Consider the following 26,127-nt stretch of genomic DNA (forward strand, 5'->3'; position numbering starts at 1 on the left):
TTAGTTAAAAAGTTGGTCTTACTTTACTGGGCTAGATTCTTCAAGGAAGGAATGAATCTCTTTTACCTCTGATGGACTCTATGCCTTCATCCCCAATGCATGCCATATTAACTGTTTCTGTGGTTCTTTTAAATGTGCCCTGTCAGTCGTCTTCACGTTTTTTATACAATTGCATATAAAATTATTATTTTCATTTGCATACACCAAGCATTTTCCCGACTCCCCAGGTGTAGAAGTGTGAGGATTCCCATGAGGTTTATTGTATCTTTCTACAGTATACTGTTTTGTGCTTTACCATGAGTTTTACCATGATTTAATTGCACCCAGCTTTATTTTACCCTGATTTTAAGTATAAAATACAAAATACTGTACATTAACTTCCTATGAGCCTGCTAGTGAACAAAACACCTCAAGCCGGAGGTCTGAACTTGCTTTCTATTGTGGATCAGGCAGGCTGAAAGTTTCTGAATTCCTCATATTGTTCACAGACTGACCCCTCATTCCATCAGCTGAAGAACAGAAGTTTGATTAGAAACAGTGAAATACATTTAACCAGTGCTATAAATACTGGGCATTAAGACTCAGCCTCAGTAGTTTGTTTTATTTTTGTCTTCTGGGTTTCTTTGTCATGAGGTAAGTGAAAGCAGAAGTCAGCTCAGATGTTGCAGCATCCTTAACATTCCTTCATTTCTTAACCCTATTTGCTTTTTAATACTGTACAGTATATCTGCCTTAGAGGACACAGGATAACATCTGCATAGAGTTACTGTACATCACAGAAGAAACATCCAACTTCCTATATGGGCTTAGCAGGTTTAGAATGTGGCTCATTACTGTCATTTAAGCTGTAAATGGCAGTAATGAAAAAAAGCTTTATTTTTCAGGATTGTGTCAAGCTACATTTGTGGCATATATACAGTATATATTATGAAAAGCATGAGGTTGGGCTCTTTTACTCTGTAGAGGTTAACTACATGTATTTTAACTGTTTGTTTCATATTGGTTGCATGTTACATTGGAATGTTGTATTCAATAATGGCCTCCTAGCACCAACAAACTAGCTACTGTAGCTTACTCTAATCTCTGGGTCCTACAGCTTCCATGCACCCATCTCTCGTGAACGTGCACATCCAGCATCCCCCTGAAGCTGAGGTCCAGATACACCAAGTGGCACGGGTGAAACCTGACCAGGTGTCCCCTGGGTCTGAACAGAACAGCATCAATGGGTGGCAGTCAGTGCGATCCGTGCAGCAGAGATCACAGGCAGGCGAAGGCCATGGGAGCAGCCGACAGCACGGATCAACCTCTGGGAATGGCGATGTGCATTCCAGGCTCCATAACAGGTTGAATGGACATGTGGGAAGGTGTTTCCAAGAGACCATCGATGGGCAGGTTTGTACAGAAAATCTTTTGAGAGTGTATGTAGTTCAGATAGTGACTTCTATGCATTAGGCACCTTAAGTTGCTTCAGAAGGTACGTCAAATTCTAATAGTGGTGAAACGAGCCAATGAAGGGAATTAAGAGGTCAATGGAGGTGTAGCAAATGTAAAACTTTGGCATTAACCCACCTATCTGAGTAAATGACAGGGCTGGCCGAAGAGCGGCACTGTCATACTCCCCTTAGCTTATGAGGAATGAACGTGGGAGGCAGCTGGAAGGGTGAGGTTGCAGTGGAGGGAGGGGAGCAAGAAAAGATGCGTGTAGAGCTGTGGGGGGCCAGTGAGTATTCATACATACTGTAGGAGAACAGAAGAGCAAAATTAGTATTTGACCTCTTCCCAGACCTCAGGTAACATTATAAAGCAGTCCGTATTTAGTTTCTGTGATCTTCTTGTTAGTCAGTCTGGAGGGGACATAGCAATAAATGATAGTGTTCTAGAGCTCTTGTATTCTCTAGATAGCTGACAATGTTTGGGAACTGGGGTTGATCCTTCTGCCAAACATATTAACTCCAAAAATAGAAGTCAGGTGGATTAACAAATTAGCTTCTGAGATGTCTGTAGTGTGTAAAGACTGCTTTAGCTGTAGTTACTTTCTAAATCTCATGCTCTTTCTAAGTCACATTAATCATATAAATCATATAAATATGTAATTACTGTGCACTGTCATTAAAAACTATTACTAACATACAGTACATTGTACAGTATATGCAGTGCACTGAAAGGTTGATTGTTTGAAGTGCTGTTTGTTCTTCCAAAGAGTGGTTACAGTTCACATACTACACAATTATGTGTAATATCAAATGCTATTGTGATATCTGACTTAAATGTGTGTCTACTCTTGGTGGACATTAGAAGTGGAATTTTGCCTTTCTAACCTCTGTAAACTTCCTTCTACCTGTGGTCATGTACAGATGAGAGGAAGGCTTTAAAAGTAAGATTTATTTTTTTAGTAGTTTTAAAGTGTTTGGGCATCTCTTGTTACTTCTAGAACAGAAAGTGTTGGGGGTAATGGTGATAACAAGAGTTTGTAATTGAAATAACCCTAACACTCAGAACATCCTTAGAATCTTAGTTTTAGTGCTTGTGGGATTGTCTTGTACAGTACATGCTTTAGTTCTCTTTTGAAATGTATTTGATCTTCCCAAACTCATTAGGGTTATTGTTTGTGAATAATTTTTTAACTTCACCTTCACATATTGTAGCATCCACGAGCATGTCTGTCTGTCTGGATTTCTTCCCTATTTCTATCTTTTCTTTCCAGTTGTGACTCCTGATTTCCCAAGCTGGATTATTTCCAGGGTTATCTGCTGGATGAAAAGTCGAGCAGTTTTTTGTTTGTGCTGAAAGGATTTCTTTCTTGTCTGGTTTGGGGATATTTTTTATAGTAAAGACTAGCAGATCATCTATTGATGAAGAAATTCATCAATTCAGCCTGAACCTTCATTTTGAGAACTGACAGAATTATCTTTTTTTGCCTGCACAGTTTTGCCTGAAAACATTGAATACATACAAAAGTCTGAGCAGCAGACTTGAAGTGTATTTTGCTAGTTCACTTGAGTGTTTACAATCATGTCATGACTCAGCAATGAATCTGAAGGAAATTTGTCATCTGTGGTATTCTTTTGAAAGTTTACGTGTTACTATGGAATTCTGCAGAAGAATATTTTTTCCATAGAAATTAACCAAAATGTTTAAAAGGAAGCAATTTGTTTTGAACTTATTTTGTAAAAAGGTTTGCCCCACCTAAACACTGTCAGATGTTTCTTCCTGACTAGTTTTAAAGCTAGCATCTAAGCACATTTGCTATAATAGGCTTGACTTATGTCATGAATTGTTGTTCTTTGAAGGTAATGATGGCTGTGGAGTTAAATCTTTAGTTTTCCCACCCAAAAAGACAATTTTTTGAGCAAGTATGGTGTATTAAAAACTTGGTAATATGGTCTCTACAGTGAGTGAGACATTTTCAAAATCATATTAACAGTTAAGATAAATGTTTACCTCAAATATCTATCCATTTTTAGTTCACCTGTCTCGGTGAGGATATTAGCAACTATATTTTATTAAAACTACACGGATTGTAATGTAGTTCTGTCTCGTGATTTGGAACCCAAAGGAGTGAGTTTTGTCATTACGATCTTCCAGTAATTCCTCTCGGTACTGCTCTGTTTATATTGCAGTGTGGTAAACCCCTTCCTGGTCTGACTAAACAAGATGATTGCTGTGGCAGTGTTGGAGCATCATGGGGGCTGAACAAGTGCACAGCATGTCCTCCGAAACCAGGTAAGCACTGACGCTAGAAGTGGAAGAGATTGTGCTGAAACCCTATTAGCACTGAGCCACATCATGTTGCCTTAATTGCTCTCTAGTCCCAATGAATACCCTTTAGAACTATGCACTCTGTGTGCTCTTAAATGTCACACATGTGATACGAACCCCAAGCATCCAAGCCTTCATGTTTTTCAGCTCTTTTAATTGTTCAGTATACGCTAGCTTAATCAGAGCAGAATCACTCATTAACTGTGAAGGACAAAGAAATCAGCGTGGTGATGTTGATAAAATTATCATTTTCCTTTGTCAGACGGAGGAGTTTCAGATATGGACATGGTGATTCTTACAAGGCTTTTGTGCAATGTGTATGATTTAAATAATTAACGGTCAGCATTTTCAAAGATTTTTGTTTTTTAACGAGGAGCTTTACATTAACGTGGTACTATACATTATCAGGATGTCCGGCACTTTTCCTTCAGTACTTAGGTAGGTAGGCAATTCTGTATTTTAGCCACAGTGGTCCATCCGTCTGGAGTTTATCCTGTTTTCCGTGGTGAAGCAAAGAGAGAGCATGTATCTCCCCCCTGGATGAGGCACTAGCCCATCGCGGGGTCCTTCTTCAGTAGACACTGGTCTGCATTCATACAGCTGGGTGAAGTGGAGCAATCAGGGTAATGCAGTTCACTCTGCAGCGGAAAAACAAATTGAACCCACAGTCCATCAGTCGTGAGACTAGAGCCTTACACACTACGTTACAAATAAGTAAATATATAATCATGCTTTCTCCAAGTGTGACTCCACTGAGGCTCCAGATTCCTTCTGATTATGAAAGTTATATTTCATTGTGTGTTTATGTAAAAAAAAGCAAACAAAGAAAAATGCAATGGCAGGAATGTTAATGTGTTTATGAGTAACAATCCTTTGGAATAATGTAGACAACCGCATCTGCTTATGTTGGTTTTTTGAAAAAAGAGCACAGATTAACCTGTGGGTGGTTGCAAATTGAGTGTTGAGCAAAGGGTTGGCAATCATAAGAGTCCTGCTGCCGCCCCATAAGACTTAGAAGTGAGACATATTGTACCTAAGGGAGATCATGTGCCCAGTATACTGGGGTGGCAGAGAGGAGCTGAAGCTACAGAGGTCTGCCAGCCGATTTAATTAATTGTGGAGTCTCCCTGTCTTTTATTATTATTATTAATTTGGCCGATTCATTTTTTCAAACTAATTTAGAGTTATACTTATTTCTACACCTGGGAATTTTTGCTGGACTGATCTGCTCACTGATCCAATGGAGCTATTTGTTGAAGAGTCAGAGTTTGTGACTTCAGTGACAAACTGTAGACTTAAGGTATCAGATGACTACCATTCAGCAATTGATCTTGATACTGGTGAACAAGGGCACTTAATGTTGAGGCACTGAAAACTGGAGGGTTTGAAATGAAATGCAAGATGGTTGAGCTAAAAAAACATTCCTTTTGTTACATCATTTTAATAGGGGATCTACTAAAGGGAACTGTGCTATGTGAATCTGTTGGATTCTTAGAAAAACAGTTCACTGTATAGTTTCCAGCTTTTGTAAAGCCAGCCTTTTGTAAAGCCAGCAGCCATATTACTCTGCAACTCACAACTGGCAACCCACTGAAGCTAAGCAGGTGTGAGCCTGGTCAGTACCTGGATGGGAGACCTCCTGGGAAACACTAAGGTTGCTGCTGGAAGAGGTGTTAGTGGGGCCAGCAGGGAGCACTCACCCTGCACTCCATGTGGGCCCTAATGCCCCGTATAGTGAAGGGGACACTATACTGTAAAAAAGTGCCGTCTTTCGGATGACATGTAAAACTGAGGTCCTGACTCTCTGTGGTCATTAAAAATCCCAGGGGGTTTCTCGAAAAGAGTAGGGGTGTAACCGCGGCATCCTGGCCAAATTTCCCATTGGCCCTTACCAATCATGGCCTCCTAATAATCCCCATCTATGAATTGGCTTCATTACTCTGCTCTCCTCCCCACTAATAGCTGATGTGTGGTGAGTGTTCTGGCGCACTATGGCTGCCATTGCATCATCCAGGTGCATCCATTACCTGTAAAGTGCTTTGAGTGGAGTATCCAGAAAAGCGCTATATAAGTGTAAGCAATTATTATTATTATTATTATTACCACCCTGACAGTGGTGTCACAGTGGACAGTGACAATTTTATTTCAAAAGCAGCTGTCTGTTTGATCTGCTGAGGGAGTGTGGTGTCCAGTACTTTTTTTGTTGCCTGCGGTGTTCAGTGTTCTATATGCTGGTGGGCAGTATTTATACAGTATATTTCAGTGTTGGAAACGCAGAAGTTCATTAGATCTGAAGGTCTTACCTTGTCATTTTGGATGGAATAACAACTGATATCTTCTGTGACATTTCTTTGTAACAGCTGTGCATGTTGTTAAATTTGTGTTGCATTCTGTTGTCATTACTGACTACATACACGTATGCGGAATCCTTTAAAAATTCTAAAATTCTTCTACGTACTGGCTATTAAATTTGCCTTGAAGGGGAAAAATAGATGATTCTATGACACAGGAATCTCATACGAAACAAGATGTTTGTAGAATTTGCTAGTCTTGCTATGTGACAACCTCTGTTTCGTTTCCTCAGAGAAAAAAAACAAAGGTAGCTTTATTACTATTATGAAGGGAGTTTTGAATTTCCATATAGGGATCAGTGGGTGAGACACTATAGACACTGGCATATTTGAAAACTAATAGTTCAGATACAAAATTACTTTTGTTTCAGCGTAATCTTTGAACTAGAGTTTCTTTTAATCTCCTAACAAATACCTGCTGGAACCCGTTGAGTCTGATGTGATTGTGGGTGCAGATTTGAAAGCAGCCATGAATCATATACTTCACAGATTAAAGCTGAAAGAGGCCGTGTGCCCAGTCTCTGGCATCTACAACAGAGAAAATGTATGTCTGATCTGGGTGAGGTAGATACAATATGTCTGTTTTTTATCACCTGGCTAAAGAATTTAATTTTGTAGGCATAGCTTGGACTTGGACTTGGATTTTACTTCTCAGTCCCAATTGTCTGCACTACAAAATGCCGAGGTATTACCCATGTTAGTATCAGATCACAGTACCAAAATCTGCAGATTTCTACTAACTGCTGAGTATTTACAGTATGTGCCCCTCCCCCCACCTTGGTATTTTAATACCCCACAATTACTCTGTTACTGAATTGGAAACCAGGTTGGATTTTATAAAATAAGTTAAGCATCACATTTTCAACCTTATTAGAAAATAATCAAATTTTCTCTGTAAACATCAGGTTGAATATCTTAGATGTAGATGTAAGCAGAATTGTTACTTCAACGGCAGTTGACTCAGCAACTTAATTGCCAGTTGGAAGTCTGTATGACCATGATCAGACAGACTTTATTAAGGCTTATCTAATAATGTTCAGCTGTCCTGCATTCTGTACTTTCATTGGATGCAGAGAAGGCTTTGATTGACAGCAGAGGGATTATTTATGGTCAGTTCTAGATTACGTGGCTTTGGGATTAGATTTCCTCAAGATAGGTACACTTTTACACACCAACCCTGCGGTAATGGTGGTAACAGACAGCTGGCATTGTTTTGAATTTGCGTATTTTAGAGGCATTGCCAAATATGACCACGTTCGTCTCCGTTGTCTGCTTTTTCTTTGGAACCACTTGCTAAAGCTATCAGTCTATAATTCTGTACCTCTGTTTCCATTAACAACACACTGTCAATCCCTGCCTCATTTCATTATTATTTATAACTATTTCAGTACTCTGACAGGGTTTGCAGTTCCAGTTCTGAAATAGAAAAGGCCCTCCAAATGTAACTATATTGGGATCTGCTCTTAATTTTTTGGGAGACATTTTTAAACAGGTACACGCTGACTTGAACAGATGACTCATATTCTCGACTCTCTTCGAGCCTGCATTTCCATGATAAAAACGGAGATTCTTTTCATACACTTTATGTTTTTTAGTTACATGTTTCCGCCTTCTCTCTCATTAGGGTCTTGGGATAGATTGCAGAATAGAATTTCTAAATTCATAAGTAATGACCAAATGAACATGTATTCTCCACTCTGCACTGTGAAAGACCTGCAGCTGTGCCAAGACACCCCGTCCTTTGGTTTGTGATCACTGTCTGTTTAGCTTAATCCTGGCACTTCTGTATCTTGGCATCCACTTGACGAAAGTCTGGTCTCTCCAGATAGACTTAATTTGTACTGGTGTTCCCCTGAGATATTGTAGATTGCATTTTGGCCCCATAACTATGAACATAATTGCAACTTGGTATTTAGTGGAAAGTTTCACAAAATCCCAGAAGACATGGCTTTAAGTCTATCCTGTTTTTTCCTAATCACAACCACCTTACAGGTAATTTCTGTTTCACATTTCTATTTCGAAGAAGTGAAAAAAGTTACTTTCAAGCACATTTTTAAAGAAAATGATCCACACTCGTTCTAGAACTTACAATCTCAATGTGCGGACTGTAACAGAACAGTTCTTTCCAGACCCTATGCGGACGACACAATCCGGGGTTGAGTGAAGAAACACGGGGAAAAGATCATGCAGGAAACGGGGATCAAAACAGGGGTCCTTGGTGCGCTGGTGTTTGGGGAAGGTGTGTCCGAGGTAAACAATCCGGGAGAAAATCCAAGGGGGAATCCAAACGAAAGCAAAAGTCCAAAACCAGGTGGTCCATCCAAAACAAACTAGATAAAAACTGGAACCGGGTCGGAACCGGCGGGGGGGGAACTGGAACAGAGAATAAAACCTTAACAGGACCAGGCACTTCCAGGTCCCGGACTCGCATGATACGGAGATCAGATGCAGATTAACGTCAGCGCCTGGCTTTTAAGGAGGACTGGGAACAGGCTGAAACAGGGGACGGGTGCACAAAATCAAGTCCGAAGTGAAAGGGCCGGAGCGCCCTTAAGAGGGAGGGACTACAGTCATGACAGCGGACTACCTGCTTGCCTAAGTTATCTACACACGCAGTGCTTAACCTACTGGATTTCAGGGACAAAGGAAAAGGATGGGCTTGCTCCATGTTCGGTCTTCAGTTAGAGGCTACATACCAACTTCTAGCAGCTCTTATGACTTGGAACAGATGAAGAAATTCTAGGCACACTATTGGGGTAATATAAATTCAGCTTTCAACAGTCCTGTGTCTGGGGAGAGTATGACTGAGGCATGCAGGGCTCACACAGTGACACAGTAAGGTCCTTATATTGTCACTGTAGTTCTTCCAAGTCTGTGGGATGTCACTGCTGGAATCTGTTATTGGGAAGTGTGGAGGTGGATACGACACTGGGGTTGGAGATTTTATAGGACAGATGAAATGTTAAAAAAATAAATACTTTAAATATTAGGTGTATTTGATTGATTTTGTTAATAAAAATCCTTTCCTACATAATAATAACGTGCCACTCAGATGTAGTATTTTGCCCAAGTAATGTCAATCCCATTAGGAAATTAAGTCACCTTCACCTTCTGACTAGTGGGAGTTGTCAATTGGTTGTCTAAAGCAGTTGCCACTTCTCATTCTTTGCTAAATATCTAATAGCTTTCTAATCTGAAGCAGACATCAGCTTTTCCTAGCCTACAGTATCTTAAATACATTGTCCCTAATATTTTGTTTTCTGTAAGCCAATGCTAAAATTCAAGCAACTTTTAAATGATTTTTTTCCATGGACATTGATATATTTTTTAAAAAGCTTGTATTTTAGTAACCCTGCTTTCCATTGTCTGTCCTAATGAAACACTGGCAGCTTTGGTTTTGTCTGCTATAGAACATCATTACACCAGGAGAAAGAAAAACTGAAAGACTGAACACTAAACCATCCTATACTGTATAATAGTGAATATAAAGTCATTTTATACACATATTTCCTCCCTTATAGTTGAATTGCTGAACAAATTTTATATCCCAGAGCAGGAGAAGCCTAATTCAGCAATGTGCTCAATTATAATTTCATTAGCTCAAGAGCTGATGTTTTTTTATGTATATATCATGAAAAACGAATCACATGTTTTCTTTTTGTCATCAGGTAGATACTGTACAAAGGAGTAGGTTTTCATAGAACCATACTCATAGTCCCCATGTTCACTGAGTGACAGTTTTAAGCACAGATTATAACCAGCAGGCTTGTGGCCAAATACTATGACTGGAAATGATCATTTACTCACTCCAAACATTCTTTCCATATTTACAATCAGCTTGGCTGAAGAGGTCAGACAGGCATAAATTAAAAGCACCATGTTTTCTGTCTCTCTTTGTTCGTTGTGGGTTTCATTAAATTCTTTTCATGCTAATATCTTGGAAGTGTTGAGACACAAAATGTAAAAATATAAATAGATCTGATCTATGAAAAGGCTTTGCAGGTTCAAGTCCTGAATCACAAAAAAGTCCCCGTTGCACATTCAGAATTTTATTGTTTCTGTGGAGGACATTTTATTTTGTGGCCAGTCGTCATTGTTTTGTTTTGCAGTTTGTAAATTTAATTTGAACTGTCCTATTTTGTAAATGTTTTGGGATGTCTTTTTAGAAAGTTTTGTCAATTGTAGTACATTTGTTTAAGAATTGCATTGCTGGCAAACAGAGTATCTGCGGAGGAACAGTGCGATTGTCAGGTTGGGTCATTTTAAGAGTTATCTTTACTCATTTTAGGTAAAACTGAACCTTATTTTCTATTTATTGGACCTTGTGTGCAAGTAATTATATTTCATTATTTGGTAAAAACAGCTAAACTTGCCAGCCAAACTTTGTTTTCCAAATGTTTTTTTTTTCTTTGTAAATTGAATTTTGAAACTGCGCTGTGTTTGAAATGTTTTTGGTTATTTAATGTCATCAAATTAGAGAACCCAATTTTGGAATTAACCAGATGATGATGAAGGCTTAAGAAAAAAACAACAAGGGCTTGTCAAAAAGAGTTTTGGTTTTGGGATGACATTTACAAAGCAGCCCATTCTGGTGTTTCTGAGGCTGTCTAAAAAGAATAATTTTTTCAGATTACTTCCATGTGGCCTGAGTCATGTATAGTCTTATTTTCTTGTTTCCAGATTTTATGGAGTGGACACACACTCCCTTGATTATGATGCAATTCCCACTAAAGGATATCCATCAACTCTCAGAATAAAAAATGAAAAATAGAATAATAAATATTTATTATTATAGGTATATTTGGAGATACAGGGTTACACCGAAGAGCTTAAGAAATAGTTGTAATAACTATAGTCCTGCTGTGTGTATATTTACATTGGCATTTTAGATTTGTTAGTGGAAAACAAAGTTTGTTTCTAATCTGTGCTATTCGGCTCCATAATACATGAGAATACTATGCCAAGTAAGACATTGCAAACTGACATTGCAAAAAATATAAAATTCTGTAATAATAAAAATGGAGGATTGTATGCATTCTTCCTATTTTTAAAGAATAAACAACCAATTCTGTAACTGTAAGGCTTGAGAGGAAGAAAACAACTCTGAAGACAGAAATTATGCATATCATATAGCCATGCTTAACTAATCACATTAACTGAAGAACGACTACTAAATTACCTAAAACTGATTTCAGGGCACTGTAAAGTTCCATCTGAGAAACCGGACTGACCCACTTATCAAAAAAACACTGCGATGGTCCTTTGTGAAATATTCACCTTCCCTCAGGGAACCATAACTTTCCTTATAAGACATTTGAGATCATACGTGGCAAATCAGTCTGTTGATTATTTATTGATACTGTACTTTTCAGAAAGACTAGTACTTGAAATGCGTCAAGCTTCTCAGTTTCATGAAAAGGATGTCCTTGGATTTCTGTTTGCTGTTAGGCTGTGTCAGGTTGTGACTGTGGGGCTGCTGGTTTTTCCAGTTAATAACAGAGATGTAAGCTTTCTGTTTGCACACAGGATGTGTTTACTTTCCTATGTTTCCTGAGACCACAACAAAATGGAAAACCTCAATTGTTAAATGAAATGGAAAGCCTGAATCATAAGAAATATGTATAAAAAATCCAATTTTTAATTCAGGAAGTGGATGTTGTATTCTGAGAAGCCAGTGTTTTCTATCTTTACATTTGTAACAGCAAAAACTACCTGTCTTAGACTGTAGGTGATTTAAATAGAGTTAATTCCTAACTGTAGCATCTAATCCCCAGAATTACCATAGTTTTGAGTTAATGTTGGAGTCGTTTCAACTTATTTTGCATAGGTCCACTTTAATAATATCACAGCTCTTAAAGTTAGGGTCACACTACAGTGCCACAAGTTTGCTTCTTAAAGTAACATCAATAATAAGATTCTTAAATTACTGTGCATTTTATTTTGGTCGACCAATAACAATGTGCAGTGTGCAATGTGATCTCTGAAGCTGGTTCTGACAGCTGGTAATACACTTGGTTTAAAAGAGGAGCTGTAAAAGTGTATGACCCTTTTCTTTATTAGATTCCATTCATCCTTGTTGAGTACCCTTTGATACTGAAATAAATAACTTTTTTTTCAAGTGTTGCTGTGAGCTATAAAATAGTACTTTTTTTAGCAGGTTCTTTGTGTTCTTTAATATCCAACAAATGGTGGCATGGCTCCAAGTATATACTTTTCCCCCTCAGACTCATTGGGGTGGATATTTGCAACATTTCCTTTCAGAGCTAGGGATTAAAATGTAGATGTTAGGGACTATACGAGCTCTGTTTTGCTGGAGAGGTCTGGGGTCCCAGCAGAAAGTAATTCCTGTTCTTCCTTTTTTCACAGAAAGCTGCTGTTGTCCATTTTGGGAATCAACCCATTGTATCAGCAGTAATTCAAATAGGATTTATAATGGAGCTAGCTCTCTGTAAAGGACATTTTGCCAAAGCTTTTGGACCTGGGGTTCTTGTGTGGCTGACATCCTTGAGTGAACCAGTCCTGAACAAGTGTTCTTTTTGAATAGTTCTTTGTTTTCTTCCTGCTGCAATAAAGATGAGTAAGTTCAAGGTTACACAGGCAGCTTGTTGTGTCTGCTTTTATAGTATCTCTGTATTGAAATACAGAAATCCTCAGTCGTGCTGCTATTGCTCTTTATACAATTCCTGGTGCTAAAACAAAGTAAGTGATTGGATTCTGGTCAGTTCTTGTGTCTTTACTGAACACATCCTCAAGTACTGTATGCTCCAGTGACAGGGCTGTGATGGATCTTACAAAACTTTTGATTCATGTCCATTGCGCTGAGTAGTTCGGGTGGGTAGCTGCATCAGCATGCGTAGTTTGCAAAGGAACAAGTAATAGGTTTATTCCATGCTGAAAAGAGAAAACACAACGTTTCGGCTGTGAAGCCTGAAGAAGAAAGCTTCACAGCCGAAATTGTAATTGTGTTAGTTGATATTTTACTATTTAATGAAAGGTTTTTTTAAAACAAAGGAACATTTTAGCATACAATGCATTTCTGCTTTCTGTTTTCTGTCCCATCCTCAGTCCCACACAGTCTTGTCAGAATGGATAGTTGCCTCCCTGGTTGAAAACACTAAACACTTTGACCTGAAATTAAGAATTTCTCCTGTGTCTGGGCAATAGGTGATTCCTACTGTAGCTGCTTTGCCAATCCAGTTTGGATTTCTGCATTTCTGCTAAGCCAAACGGGTTTTCTCAAAATGGCTTAATCTGTCTTTCTAATTGCCCTAGAGAGCGTCAGCGTCAGATGTACCCCAGATCAAATAAATCAGTCATTTATAGTTGAAACCCAACCCATGAGGCATTTCCTCTTCATGTCAAAGAGACGCAATGATGATCTCAACTGGCAATCAATTTTCTTCTTCAAAGCTAATCTAAAGCACAGGGGTTGAGAAATTTATTGGTTTGTTTTAAGGATAACTGGTTCTATAAAAATGTGAGGGAGTGGAGTGTGTACATTTATAGAGCCTGCTACATGAGATCATTATTAATAATCCTGTGGTGTGAGAAATGAATAGCAAGCAAGCAGAAATTACTTTTTAATATATTTAAGATTTAATAACCTTTCAGAATTACATATACCTTACTTATTAGTGTGGTAATTAGCAATCTGCAGTACAAACACTTGGTATAACATGCTAATAAAAATTAAATGCTTATTCTCTTTTGTCATATACTGTAAACTCACAGCGCAAGTTGCATTGGAAGAGCAACCTCAAAGAAGCCTTGTAGTCTTAGAAGAAGGCTTTGATTCATGAAGTGATTGTTTATATTCTCTAGAACAAATGATGTGACAGAATCTACTAGGAAGAGCAAGCTAACTTTTTTTTTGCTTTGAAAAATAGTTCCCAAAGCAGACATATTTATTCTTAAATGCAGGCGTGGTGCCAAGTTGTTGTCAGGGGAGTGAAAAGAAGTAGCACCATAACTTAGAAAAGTTCTAAACACTTCCATCTTGCAATGCATATTTTGCCGTTATGTGGCAGAGATCACAATAATAAATACGTGATACAGTGAGAAAATGTCTGTGGATTCTGTGTGACTGGGATCCTTTTCTGTCAATCTACTATAGCTGTGCCAGTGGCAGAACAGCCTTGTCAAGTGGAAATCCTTGATCACTGAAGGAGAAAGGAGAGATTTAGAAGCTGTACAGCTACAAAACTAAGCATGCAGTTAAATATGTTAAATTATTTAAGAAATAGGAAGTTAATAGGTATGAGGTCACTTTTATGTAGGAACCAGAGAAACAAGAAAGCATTGAATCAGTGACCTCATCGGAGTTGGCCGGAGACATATAATTGCATCACCAAATGTTACTAACCTAAATTAAAACATCTTAAAATCACTATATATTAAAAAGACAGTTAGCAAATATAAATTATTTATGGTTTATACATTCAATGTCGGTTTTGCTGTGTATTGTAGCATCTTTTTTTTGGGATGAGGCAACACTGGCTGCGTATTGAGATACTGGGAATACTTGGGAGAGCCAGACATCTCATTGGAGAGATTTTACTCCTGTTTAATAAGCTTTACTGTGACAAAATATCACATTCGTTTTGCTCCTGATCAAATCAGGGGTTGGCTTTGGTGCTGAAGCAGGACAGTATTTTCTATCATGTTCGCAACCAAAAGAAATTAGGCCCACCAACTAAAGCTCTTTCTTTTGTTTGTGGCATAGTTTCTGTGACTAAGCATGACCTGAGAAAAGTCAGACCAGTAAGCTACTGTGTCCAAGCTCCAGTCTGCATGCTTGTAATTAACTGTTCTCAGCACAGGGGAAAATGTACTCATTTATATCTCCACAGAGTGCTCCTTGACACACCTTTTCATAGAAATCACCAAGGGCCGTTGACCAGGTGCTAAATTCTGAACGACAGCATATTAAAGTTTTAACGCCTCATGCTTCTCTCACAGGGATCCCAACCACCTCCTAAGCGGGTATCAAGTGTGACGAATAATGTGTGGAGCAGGGCTCTTAATGAGTTTGACGGACATATTTTATTTTTCTATCCACTATGAAGGGATCCTCGGTCATGGTGGTCTGAACTGCACTATAATTCATAGTGTGCTACATTGCAAAGTAAAACTCCTCAGAAAATGAACACATTGACTGAGCAACAGTAGCTGTGCTTTCTGTGGCACACACACACCTTTCCTCTAGCCTTCCTGCTGTGTGGCTACAGCAACAGTTCATTTCACTTGTTAGCCATGACTGTGGAGTGGTCTGAGTGTAATAATACTATTTTGTGAGATTTGTTTTTCCTTAAAAAAGAGGAGAATAACGTTAAATGGTGACGGCTTTAACAAAGTCGACTGTTATAAGCTCCCGGAATGAATTGGGTTTTGCTGTGATAAAGTATCAACAGTGCATAAATTCATGTTGAATGTCTTCATTGAGGCAAAAAATAGGGTAGAATGAGGTAGTGGAGTGTGAAGGAAGGTTCTTTGTGTCTTTCAAGAATCTAACAGTGGCAGGTTAAAAATGTCACATAGTTTTAAAGTGTCAGTCAGACTTCCTGTTGTAAAACCTACATGGTGGACATTTTGGAATTGGTAGGGTAAAAGAGTGTTGCAGTTTCTGAACCAGGTTTGTTCAGAGAGCATTAACTGTTCAATTAATCTGCTCTTCCAGACTAATGCTTTTTAGGTCACTACTAGAAAGCCATGATGATAACTATTGTTCAAAAGCAAACAGTAGCAGTCTCGACTGCAACGCAATGCGATGAGGTTCCCGACAGATCTTTTATACATTTGCACACAGCTGTCAGGCTGAAGGAGAATTATGGCCTTCAATTGAAAAGTACAATAATTCCTCAGATTGCTGAGCGGGTGCTTCCTTTATTGGGAGAAAACAAGGTGAATTCACATCATTATAGACCACAGCATATCAGTACATGTCAGCCATCCACCGAGTGGGAAAGACTGTTTGCAAAAGGGCAAATTCACACTGTTAGTTATTGAACGGCATTCCTCACGTTTGGGGAGAAATATACCTGTGGACAATGCAAGTGCTGTCACAGCCTGAGTTAGAGATCTTTTAGTCTGGAGTTTTTCCATGAGGAATTAGGAATTTTTTTGCTGCTGGATCAGTAATTTGCAGTGAAAAATAGTATTACAGTAGGTCAGTCAAAGCTATATGTTTAGAATATGATTATAGTGAACTTGAAACGACTGCAAGCTAGGTTTTGGATAGGAAACATTTAGGCTAGCAGATAGACAGTGGGTGTGCAATGTCTACTAGCCTACACCACCTTACACATCTCCAGAGAGGACTGAATATCCCACTTGCTTCCTCCTGAAGAGTGAGTGTAATGTAGTAAGCACTAATCAGTGATCTGTTATAACATCTCTCCACTGGTTGGTAGGGCGTTGGATTATCTGGTTGGTTGGTAGGCTGCCTGCCTTGATGGATTAAAATCAAATGAACAGCCAATAACTTTTTATAGAGTCTTTGGGGGAAAATAATGAAACATCTTTTGAGTTCAAATACACCCCAGTTGATTATCATAAATATGCAAGACAATGGCAATGAGGACACAAAATATGTGCTGGTAGTTTTGTGTTTATTTACTTGGTTGACTTGATACTGAATTTAGAGTGTTCCTACAGTGGAGATGCATTTGAGAGCACATTATATAATTTTCTAAGTTTGATATTCTGCATATATTTAGCCTGTGAATTTAAGGATTTATTTATACAGTCAAAAAAGTAAAGATTGAAACCAATTTGTCAAATTCTCCCTGTGCAGAAATTTGCCTTATTGGTTTTATAGAATTGACTAAAGTAAGTTTGTACTACGATTAGAAAGGGTACCCTGAATTTATTTGGCCACTGAAGAACAACAAAAAACTGGACAGCCAGATTTCAGGATAGACTTTTAGGTTGCTTTCTGCCTTTGTTTTTAATGCTCCCTTTTGTATTGCAAAGAAAAAAAGAGGAAGGAAAATTATAATTTGATGTTTTTGAAAATACTGTGAAAACCTGGAAATTTGTCTCGGGTTTTTTTTTCTCAATTCTTTGGCGAAGACGGTCCTTTGCTGTTGCCAGTGAGGTAACAGCAGATGTGATGCACATGATACCAGTATTTTTGAACTGGTGGTGTCTGGATTGATAAAGAAATAAGGAGCTCTCTTGCCCTTGCCTGTTTATCCTGTATCTGCCTGCCAGACAGCCTTTGATACAATTTGAGTGCACAGTCTCAATCTTGTCTGTATCAACAGCTTCTTGTTTGACTGTGTCTCAGCTGTAGTCTGGGCCAGATGCACTGAATTTAAACCTTCTCCCCAGCGTGTGCTGTGACAGGAAAGAGCCAAAATAGGATTTTATTTCTTTTTTATTATTAGACGAGCGAAGAGGTCCTTGAAGGTTTCCCGGTGAATGCTTGTTAATGTAATTTTGCCTATAGTTCTTATTCTGAATTTATAGTTTCTACAATAATGAAGATGTGGATTATTCAAGTCGAATCCTAAAGATCAACAATTCAGTGATTTTCATCACACAAATAATTTTACGTGCAATGTGGAGTGATTGCTACATGTACACCTGTGTTTACTAACAAGATTGAGGAACATTAAAAAAGATAAGCAAAAAAAATCTGACTCAGCATCCCACAGGCAATCTCTTATTGTTTATATTCTGTTCTTACTGTCATAGGAATAACTATGTTTTTTTCAGTTTCCTTTGTTCTGTAGTATGTTTCCAAATTACACAGGAGACCACTGCCTGATGTATTTCACTGTATGGCAAGTTTTCTAATAGGGTTTCCTCTGAGACTCCCATTTCACTTTTTTAAAACTGTGAATTTCTTTTCCTCCTTGGCATTTATCTCCCATTAGATGTTTTTGAGCTACATCCATCTCCCATCATGTCAAAGATATGTGATAGTCCACTTTGCCTACTTTGAAATTAATTTAATATCTTTCTCACCAATTCATCTGCAAATGAATAATGGCAACACACACTGGATACAGTCTGAAAGTTGTCAATTTGAGATACTGTATATAGTGTTATCAAAGTTCTAAACACATACTATAAGTGCTCTGGGGAAAGATGTTTGAAAAGTGAAGGGGAAAGTATAAACGTGCAACATAGAATATAAAATACTGTAGTTAATCATTTAAAATTTGTGTGGAACACAAAATACTCAAATATAATGTCCTAATTATAACTTTAAATCATATATTCAAGTGAAAACTGAAGATGTACCATCATTTTATCAAAATTCTTTATGAATGTGCTTATCAACTGTAAAATGTCTCAATAACGGATATATTCAGACATTTTTCCAAAAACTGTATGTTTTAATAAATAGGATTTTATTTTAGGAAATTAATTCCATTAAATGTAGCTGTTGATATTTTATTACATTTTATTTATTGAAGCCCATAATGCCCTTTAACATTCTGCATAACTAACTAACTTTCTGTTTACAGTTCTAAGAGATGTGCTTTCTAGGCTGGGGTGTTCTGCAAGGTTCAATTTTAGGTCCTTATGTATTTGTGAGTAACACACCATGCCTATATGTTATGCCAATTTTAATTGAGATATAATTGAATAGAGCCTCATAATGTTTTATGTTAATTATTATTCTCTAATTATTCATTAATTATCCTTGAATTTTTTTTCAGCATATGCAGTGATTGCCAATGGCAAAGTTGAATGTCCCAAAGGCTACAAGAAAATGAACCAAACTCACTGTCAAGGTACTGACCCTGTTACATTTCTCTTTTTCTCCTCGTTGACTGTAAAAAGGTTACTCATTTTAAATCACTGCATTTTTTTATCTTTTCCCTGTCTGTATGTTCTTTGATATCGTCTGCCTCTGTTCAGTCTTGCTTGAGAATACTCCTTTTAGATTGAGGTATATATTTTAACAGTAATCATATTAAAATGTACGTGGTAAGATAAAAACTGAATTGCTTTACTTCACAATGAGGCACAATACTTTTCTGACATTTGTTATTGGTTGCATATATTTTTAAATTCTTCTCAAACAGTTTTTTTTTCTGGTTAGAGCTCTTGTTTGGAGGGCTTGTGAATGAAGTCACTGTCTTAGTAAAATAAATATTATTTAAAAAATTCCTTATGCAAGAATTGAACGTTTTTGATTCTGAGGCTCAACCTTTTGTACACACGAGCTTTAAATAGAAAACTGACTAATGTTTAAAGTACTTGTTTATACTGATATATCTGTATCATCCAGATTATCTTAATTGGAAAGGAGACAGATAGACAACAGAAAGGTTAATGAGTGGATTTTTTTTAAATCCATTACTTTGACATTTTTAAATACTTTCATTTTTTCCTGGAATGTTTTTTTATTCCCTTGATAATTGTTTATGTAATGCAAAACAAAACCAACTAGCTCTCAACTGTTCCATAAAGACTGTTGTTCCTCTCAAATTACCATTCTTACATATGAAGTATATTTTTAGGAATGTTCTACAGAAGAGTTTTTGTGTCCCAACTTAAACAAGCTCAGATTGTGATCATTGTTTACTTATTTATAGACTGCAGAAAATAACGGCTCCCACATGTATTGACAGACAAATTGCGTTGATCAGTCTTGTTTTTTTAAAGAATGAAGCATGATATGAAGCCTTTCAGAGATTGTGCAAAGTTTCTCTTAGATATTTAAAACGTAAGGCAGGGGGTTTAGCTAACAATGAGTTTACTGTTGTATAATCACTTGTTAAAGAAAAGTCACAGTTCTTTCAGAAGTGAAAATTAGTAATTTTTTTGAGCTGATTTATCATGTGCAATGAGAAACCCTAATAACTGAACTTTCACTACACTTGGAAAAAATGGCAAGTTAACAAGGTTCACAAGGAAAGTAACAGCAGCATTCTTCTTTCATGTATTAGCACACATATTCTGTGGAGTTTTACTTCAATAGTACAATTCACAGAAACACAGTACTTCCTCAAATGTGTTGTACTGAAGAAGCAACAAGAAGCAGTTTTTCTAGTTAGTGTGTCCTATGATATTTAACTATATTGTTAAGAGGAATTGCTTCACATACTGTAGTTGTATTTTTATTTTGTTGACCTTGTTGTTGACTTTGTTGACTTTGGTGGCCTTGCGTAATTACCCAGTTTGTTGTGTGACTTTACCTGTAGAACACATGAAAGGTTTCAAATGAATAGAGGCTTTCTGGCACATCTAGCCCTTTGGAAATTAGTAGCTAATTGAATTGACAATATAATGTGGTGATCGAAAATGTACACAATTTTCTAAATAAGACCTTACAATTGCATTGTATGATTTTAACACAACTCCCCTTTGATTTAAATTCTACACTTTCAACTACATATAGTATCCTAACACATTGCTTATCTTTTTTACTGTTAAAGGTAAGTCAATTCAGTGGACAGCTGGAATTTTTTTTTTTGCCAGAGATTCAGAATGATAGATTTTTAATGAACAGTTGTGTGCATGCATTCGTGTTAGAGTGGTGGTTGGATGCTCTCTTTGGTGGAAGATGAACCCGTTCACCTGCTTTTACAGCATATCTAGAAAGATAAGCAGTAATCAGTAAAAAAAATAACAAGGAGTTCCAAGTGAAGAAAAAAATCAATGGAGTAATGGTTGCTACTATACTGTACATGTTTGGACTTCTTGCGTTAAGACATGATTAATATGTACATATTTTAGAAGACATTTCTCCTTTTAGAATGATGCCTTGTCCTGCTGGGTAGTTATAAGAGGATCATCTGGATTTTTTGCCATTGTAATGTTCAGTGACTGTCACCAGCAGCCAGAAGCAGAAGCAGAACCTTGAAAATAACCACAGACCTTAGGCCTCCCACCTCATTATCCTGCTCCAGCATTACAAGGAGATGCCTACAGTACGTGTATCAAGCAGACTGAGACACCACTACACAATTTACAGTCTTCTGCCTTTGAGGTCTTCCAACTAGCTTATTAGGAGCTCCTCAGATTCACACGGTACATGAAGTCATATTTTCTATTTATTTGTTTTACATGTGTAAAAGCATTTTTCTATTCTCTAGGCAAGCCTTTTATATCAGAAAATTCTGAAAAAAGAAATAAAAGGCAGAACGTTTGCTGTTTCCCCCCATAAAGCTGTTGACAGGGACATTTTAAATGTGTGCAGAATTCAAAGCGATGTCAGGGGTTGCCAACAAGCTTAGTAATTTATCCAGCTTTGATTTCGCTTGCTTTTACTGATCACTTCAAGATGTTATATTTTTTATGTTCTTTTTGGGGCTGCAGGACATTACTGACTGATTTTCTCAAAATATATTGGCCAGCTTCTGCTCCGCTGTCCTGCTCCTCTGAAACAACATTCCCTGAATAATTTGTAATTCCTGCCTCAGAAAGACTGCCAAATCCGCAAACGGATTTTTCTCTAAGTCTGTCACCATTATCAAACAAAACCATTCAGTGCCTAAGAATTGACTTGAATTTGTGTCCTCTCATGTGCACCACACAGGATGGGGTCTTCTGTCATTTCCAGGGCTTTAAAGAAGTGATTCAGCCCTACTCCTCTTCTCATTTTTTCCCAATGCTTCCAGTGAGATGTTCAAAAATTGGCCAACATCTAATATGTATGTGCAGCATTTTAAATCTGAGACCCAGCACTCTTTAAGAAATACTGAGTTTTAGTTGGGTCCTTAGTTTTTCAGAGTTGAAGTATACAACAAAATGCTTTTAATGCTTTTAATGTGAGAACTGCAATCTAGGTCACAAGGAGAGAGTTGTATTTGTTTAATTTAGCAAAACCCAAGTGAGTAAAGGTATGCCTTTATATTATATATGAAAATAAACCTATATATATTAAAAGAAACATAATACATACTAGGAGGGTGTGAAATGGAATTTAATGTATCTGAATATTTAAATTTGTATATTTTGCAGTAAAATAGTGAAATTGTATTAAGAAGTACGGAAAAAAGAGAGATGTGCATTTGTACACAAGAGTTGTTCCTTGTGTCACTATTAGAATCAACTTTAGTTTTCACTAGTAGTCTGCAAGGTGCTGGGTTTCTTCTGTATTTTCACCATTTAAATGTATATAGACTGTTTGATATGAAATTTAAAATAGCACTGCATATATACCAACCTCCAGAAATTAATCAAATGCCAACAGTGTGTTGTGCAATATAGGATCAGAAGAATAGCTTAATGTACATAAAGACAGAAATATTTTTGAGTATCCATATTAGTTGTCACTTTTCATGAGAAGAGTAAAATAATAAACTCAAAACATACATGATTTGATTTGTCATTGTTTCTGCCTTCCATCATTGTGTTAAGTTTATTATGGAACATTTTTATTTTAAGGAATACTACATTGTTGCAGCTGTGTTCTCACGCTCAATTGAGGTTATGTTTAGTTTGTTTTTAGAAATCAATGAAATATCAAGATTGGAACATGTCCTGACAGAATATCTCATGTCCCATTTTGATTTCCCTTATATTAATCAGAATGTGCTTTGTTAAAACATCCTACGCAATGAGGAACTAAAGAAAGTGTTGTGTTTGTTGGTCATGGCAATTTAAAGACTTAAAACAGCTCTATAAGATCAGTTTTTAACAGAAAAGAATCAACAAATGATTATTTTTAGCCATTTTTTAAATGTACAAAGGTTTGTTTGTAAAAAATAGTCCAGAGTTATCTGACTCATTCTATCCTGTGTAAACAACTTAACTTTTGTTAAATTCCTTCAGAAATAATTGTGTGAATTTATTTTATACTTCCTGGTTTCTATCCATTTTAAGGCTAGACAATAATAATAACTGGATTTTGGCCTTTCTTGGAACTTGTATTAGCATACAGATAATCTGTAATATTAACATCTCAAATATTTTCCCTTTAGTTAGCCCACCAACTGATCTTGTCACTGAAAATTTTCACTGAAATAATCATTTTTTTTGGATTCAGTGTTAGAAGGAAATATTCAGATTTTGTATCACAGAAAATAAAAAAAAACCTGCATTGTTTCAAGATAGGAAATCTTTGTCAAGATTTGGTTGATCAGTATTTTTGAGAAATATGAGATATCAGATTATCACATAACCCTTGTCACGAGCAATATGGCCTCTCATTTGTACTGTAGCTCTATTATACTGTACATTAATAATCATCAGATTTCGGGAGTTCAGAACTATAAAAGAAAGGTTAGCTGAGGTCCTTGAAACAATTAGGTACTAACTACCAAATGGGCTAGATGGGATGATTGTCATTTATTGACTGTTCTTATGTTCCTATATCTTGTGCATTTTGTGGAAAGGATTTTGTTGGGTTTCAGGTAGGGGAGTGACAGAACTGCAGCTGATTTGTTTTTGTTGTTTTATTTCCTACTTTTAGGATATTCAATGACTTTAACTACAAACCTGCTTCCAAAATGAAACAGGGAATAGTTCAATCAAAGTCTTTAATTTAAAAATAAAATAGGTTGTTGTGTTGTTGTCTGCATAAGACCGAAGTTTAGGAACCTTTATCATTCCACGTTTTTTTGGGTGTTTTCCAGGAGAGATGCTTAAAGCCATATATTTTGAGTCATGTTTCATGATTTTCTGGATTTTACCATTTTAACAGATGTGATGAGTAGCGTATTCTGTTGAAGCATTTCATTACCTAGTTATATGTTGACACAAGTATTTTATATTGTTTATCTAAAGAAGGATTCTTTGGTTTTAGGCTAGATTGCGGTGCAGTATTTTCATCATTAGAATTGCCAACACATTTGTCTGATGATCTATGTTCGCCTGAGGTCCATTTGATGTGCTGAAGCATCTCTGTAAATGTTGAAAAGTAAGCTGTATTTGGTGCCCAGAAATGAAATGGTTATTTTTCAGTTACTTTAAAATAAGAAGCTGCTGTGTAACTCAAGGCAATATAGCTCTAGATGCATATCAGATGCAGTGTTGTAGAGGCAGTTCTGACATTTGTACTTGTGCTGTGACTACAGGTTTGCATTTGTAGTGGGACAATTAGACCTACTTGTATGTCAAAATGTAGCCATCACATGCTGTTTTACTGGCATTTGCCATTTGGAAGGAACACTCCAAACACTTTCCATTCAATGAAAAGTTACTGTATGGGAATATTTTTGGTTCTTGGGGGGAACTGCTGTTATGCACTGAAAGCATTTGGGACTTTTTGTTTTACCTGCTGAAGAAAAGTTTTGAATTTGCAGACTATCCCTTTGGCATCTCTCGTACAGAAGGCTTTTATAAAAATTTGGAATAACCAGTTTTCCATTTTATGTTTTCATGCCTTAAGATACAGAATAATATGTGATCATGTCACGTATTCTGCTATGCTGTTTTTAAGGTAGTTTTCATGTCTCACAGCTGTTGTCTTTGTGTGCTCACCAAGTATGTAGCAAATAAATGAAACTGTTGTTGTTGTTTGTCATTTTGAATGGCCTGTCTTACAAGAATGTTTTGATCATGCAGTGGTGCAAAATGCTTGTTTTGTCAGCACAAACAAGTTAAAGGGTTTAATGCAGGTGTTCATGCTATACAGATCTTCTGATTTAGCTGGCCTAGACAGAGTAGCCTAGTTGGTAATTATCATGACTCCCTCCGCCCACCCTTAAATGTGATTAAGGGTTTCTTGTAGTGGCTGGAAATGAGCTGTGTCCCTGCTGCTGGTCCCTGTGTGCTGTATGCCCTCAGGTGCGCTGTTTGAAGAGTACCCTTGATCTTGTATCCTGTGATTTCACAGCGCATGGTTTCTCTCAGCATTTTCCCTCTGATCTCTTGCACACACCAGCGTATTTGGTTACACACATGAAAGAGATTGCTTGTCACGTCTTCTGCAAGCTATTCACGATTGTGATTTTCCCTTTTTAGGTGTGACCACTAATTACTTTCACCTTAAAACTTGGAAGCATTCCTTAGAAAGGTGTTCTTTCATTAAAGGCATTTGCTTGTGTGGTTTTCAAAGACAACAGTGAAATTATGCAATGGTTTCATTTACTCTTTTTCTTACCCTTTTCAGTTTTCAATTTTCTTTTAAGATTACAAGGTCTGATCAGTATGCAGATACCACATATAACTATACTACTTATAGGAACAAATTTCAAAGTACGGATGATAATGAATTAAGAAGGCCAGCTTATCATTTTAGGTGCAGGGCTGTGGCCTATACAACGTAGTCCTAATATTTGTACACTGGTAACGGTATGTTGTGTAAAACTCATTTACCGCAAAGTACTAAGACTTTTGCTTTCTGTTTTTATGAGGATCTGTATAATTTTCCTGTCTATTTCTTTTGTTAGAAATTCTGTACAGTCTTTTCAATTAATATTTGTTTTTTATGTGTTTTCAGATATAAATGAATGTCTAATGTCAGGCATCTGTAGGAATGCCATGTGCCTTAATACACGAGGAAGCTATAGATGTACCTGCGCACCTGGGTATATGCTGGACACCTCCCGAAGCCACTGTATATGTGAGTGTTTTACTGCCTGTGATAAAGCACAACCTGAGCCAGAGTCTAATTGTCCATGTTACTGTATTGATATATAGAAACATACAGTAAATACCACTAGTTTTGATCAGAAGCTATTCCTGTTGTTTATCCGGCCATCAGTTTTGTAACCACTTTATTCAAAACAAGGGTGCACGGGAGCCAAATCCTATCCCAGCATGCAGGGCACCAAGGAAGTGTACACCCCGGATGGGACTCCAGTCCATCGAAGGGTGCACACAGTCATACACACACTCACTCCTGGTCCAAAATTGAACCCAGGGCCCCAGTGCTGCAAAGCTATTAACTGCACCACAGTGCCACTTCCTGCTGTTTATTTGATCATACAGTATATATCATATAGCATTCATCATGTACCGTAGTTAAATATGCAGTAGTTTTTTCTGCTTATGAATTTACTTATGTGCCTTTGCCGTAGCATTTAGGGAAGTGTGATGATCTCATTCACGTCCTTGTAACACCCTTCGCCCCATCCACACTCAAAGGATTGTTTCTTTCTCCTCTCTG

At 37.2% G+C, this 26,127-nt stretch overlaps 1 protein-coding gene across 1 annotated transcript in view; it reads left to right on the plus strand.

Annotated features, from left to right (window-relative positions):
- LOC148828113 (latent-transforming growth factor beta-binding protein 2-like) overlaps positions 1 to 26,127 on the plus strand; it is a 131,047-nt gene that overhangs the window by 56,985 nt on the left and 47,935 nt on the right. Inside the window, exons 7-10 of the mRNA XM_088925771.1 lie at positions 1,097 to 1,392; positions 3,621 to 3,723; positions 18,782 to 18,856; positions 25,459 to 25,581. Of these exons, the coding sequence (XP_088781897.1) occupies positions 1,097 to 1,392; positions 3,621 to 3,723; positions 18,782 to 18,856; positions 25,459 to 25,581 (597 nt within the window). The remainder of the gene's footprint in view (positions 1 to 1,096; positions 1,393 to 3,620; positions 3,724 to 18,781; positions 18,857 to 25,458; positions 25,582 to 26,127) is intronic.

The sequence above is a fragment of the Atractosteus spatula genome, chromosome 9 (assembly GCF_055471065.1).
Source record: "Atractosteus spatula isolate fAtrSpa1 chromosome 9, fAtrSpa1.hap1, whole genome shotgun sequence".
Classification (NCBI taxonomy): Eukaryota; Metazoa; Chordata; class Actinopteri; order Semionotiformes; family Lepisosteidae; genus Atractosteus; species Atractosteus spatula.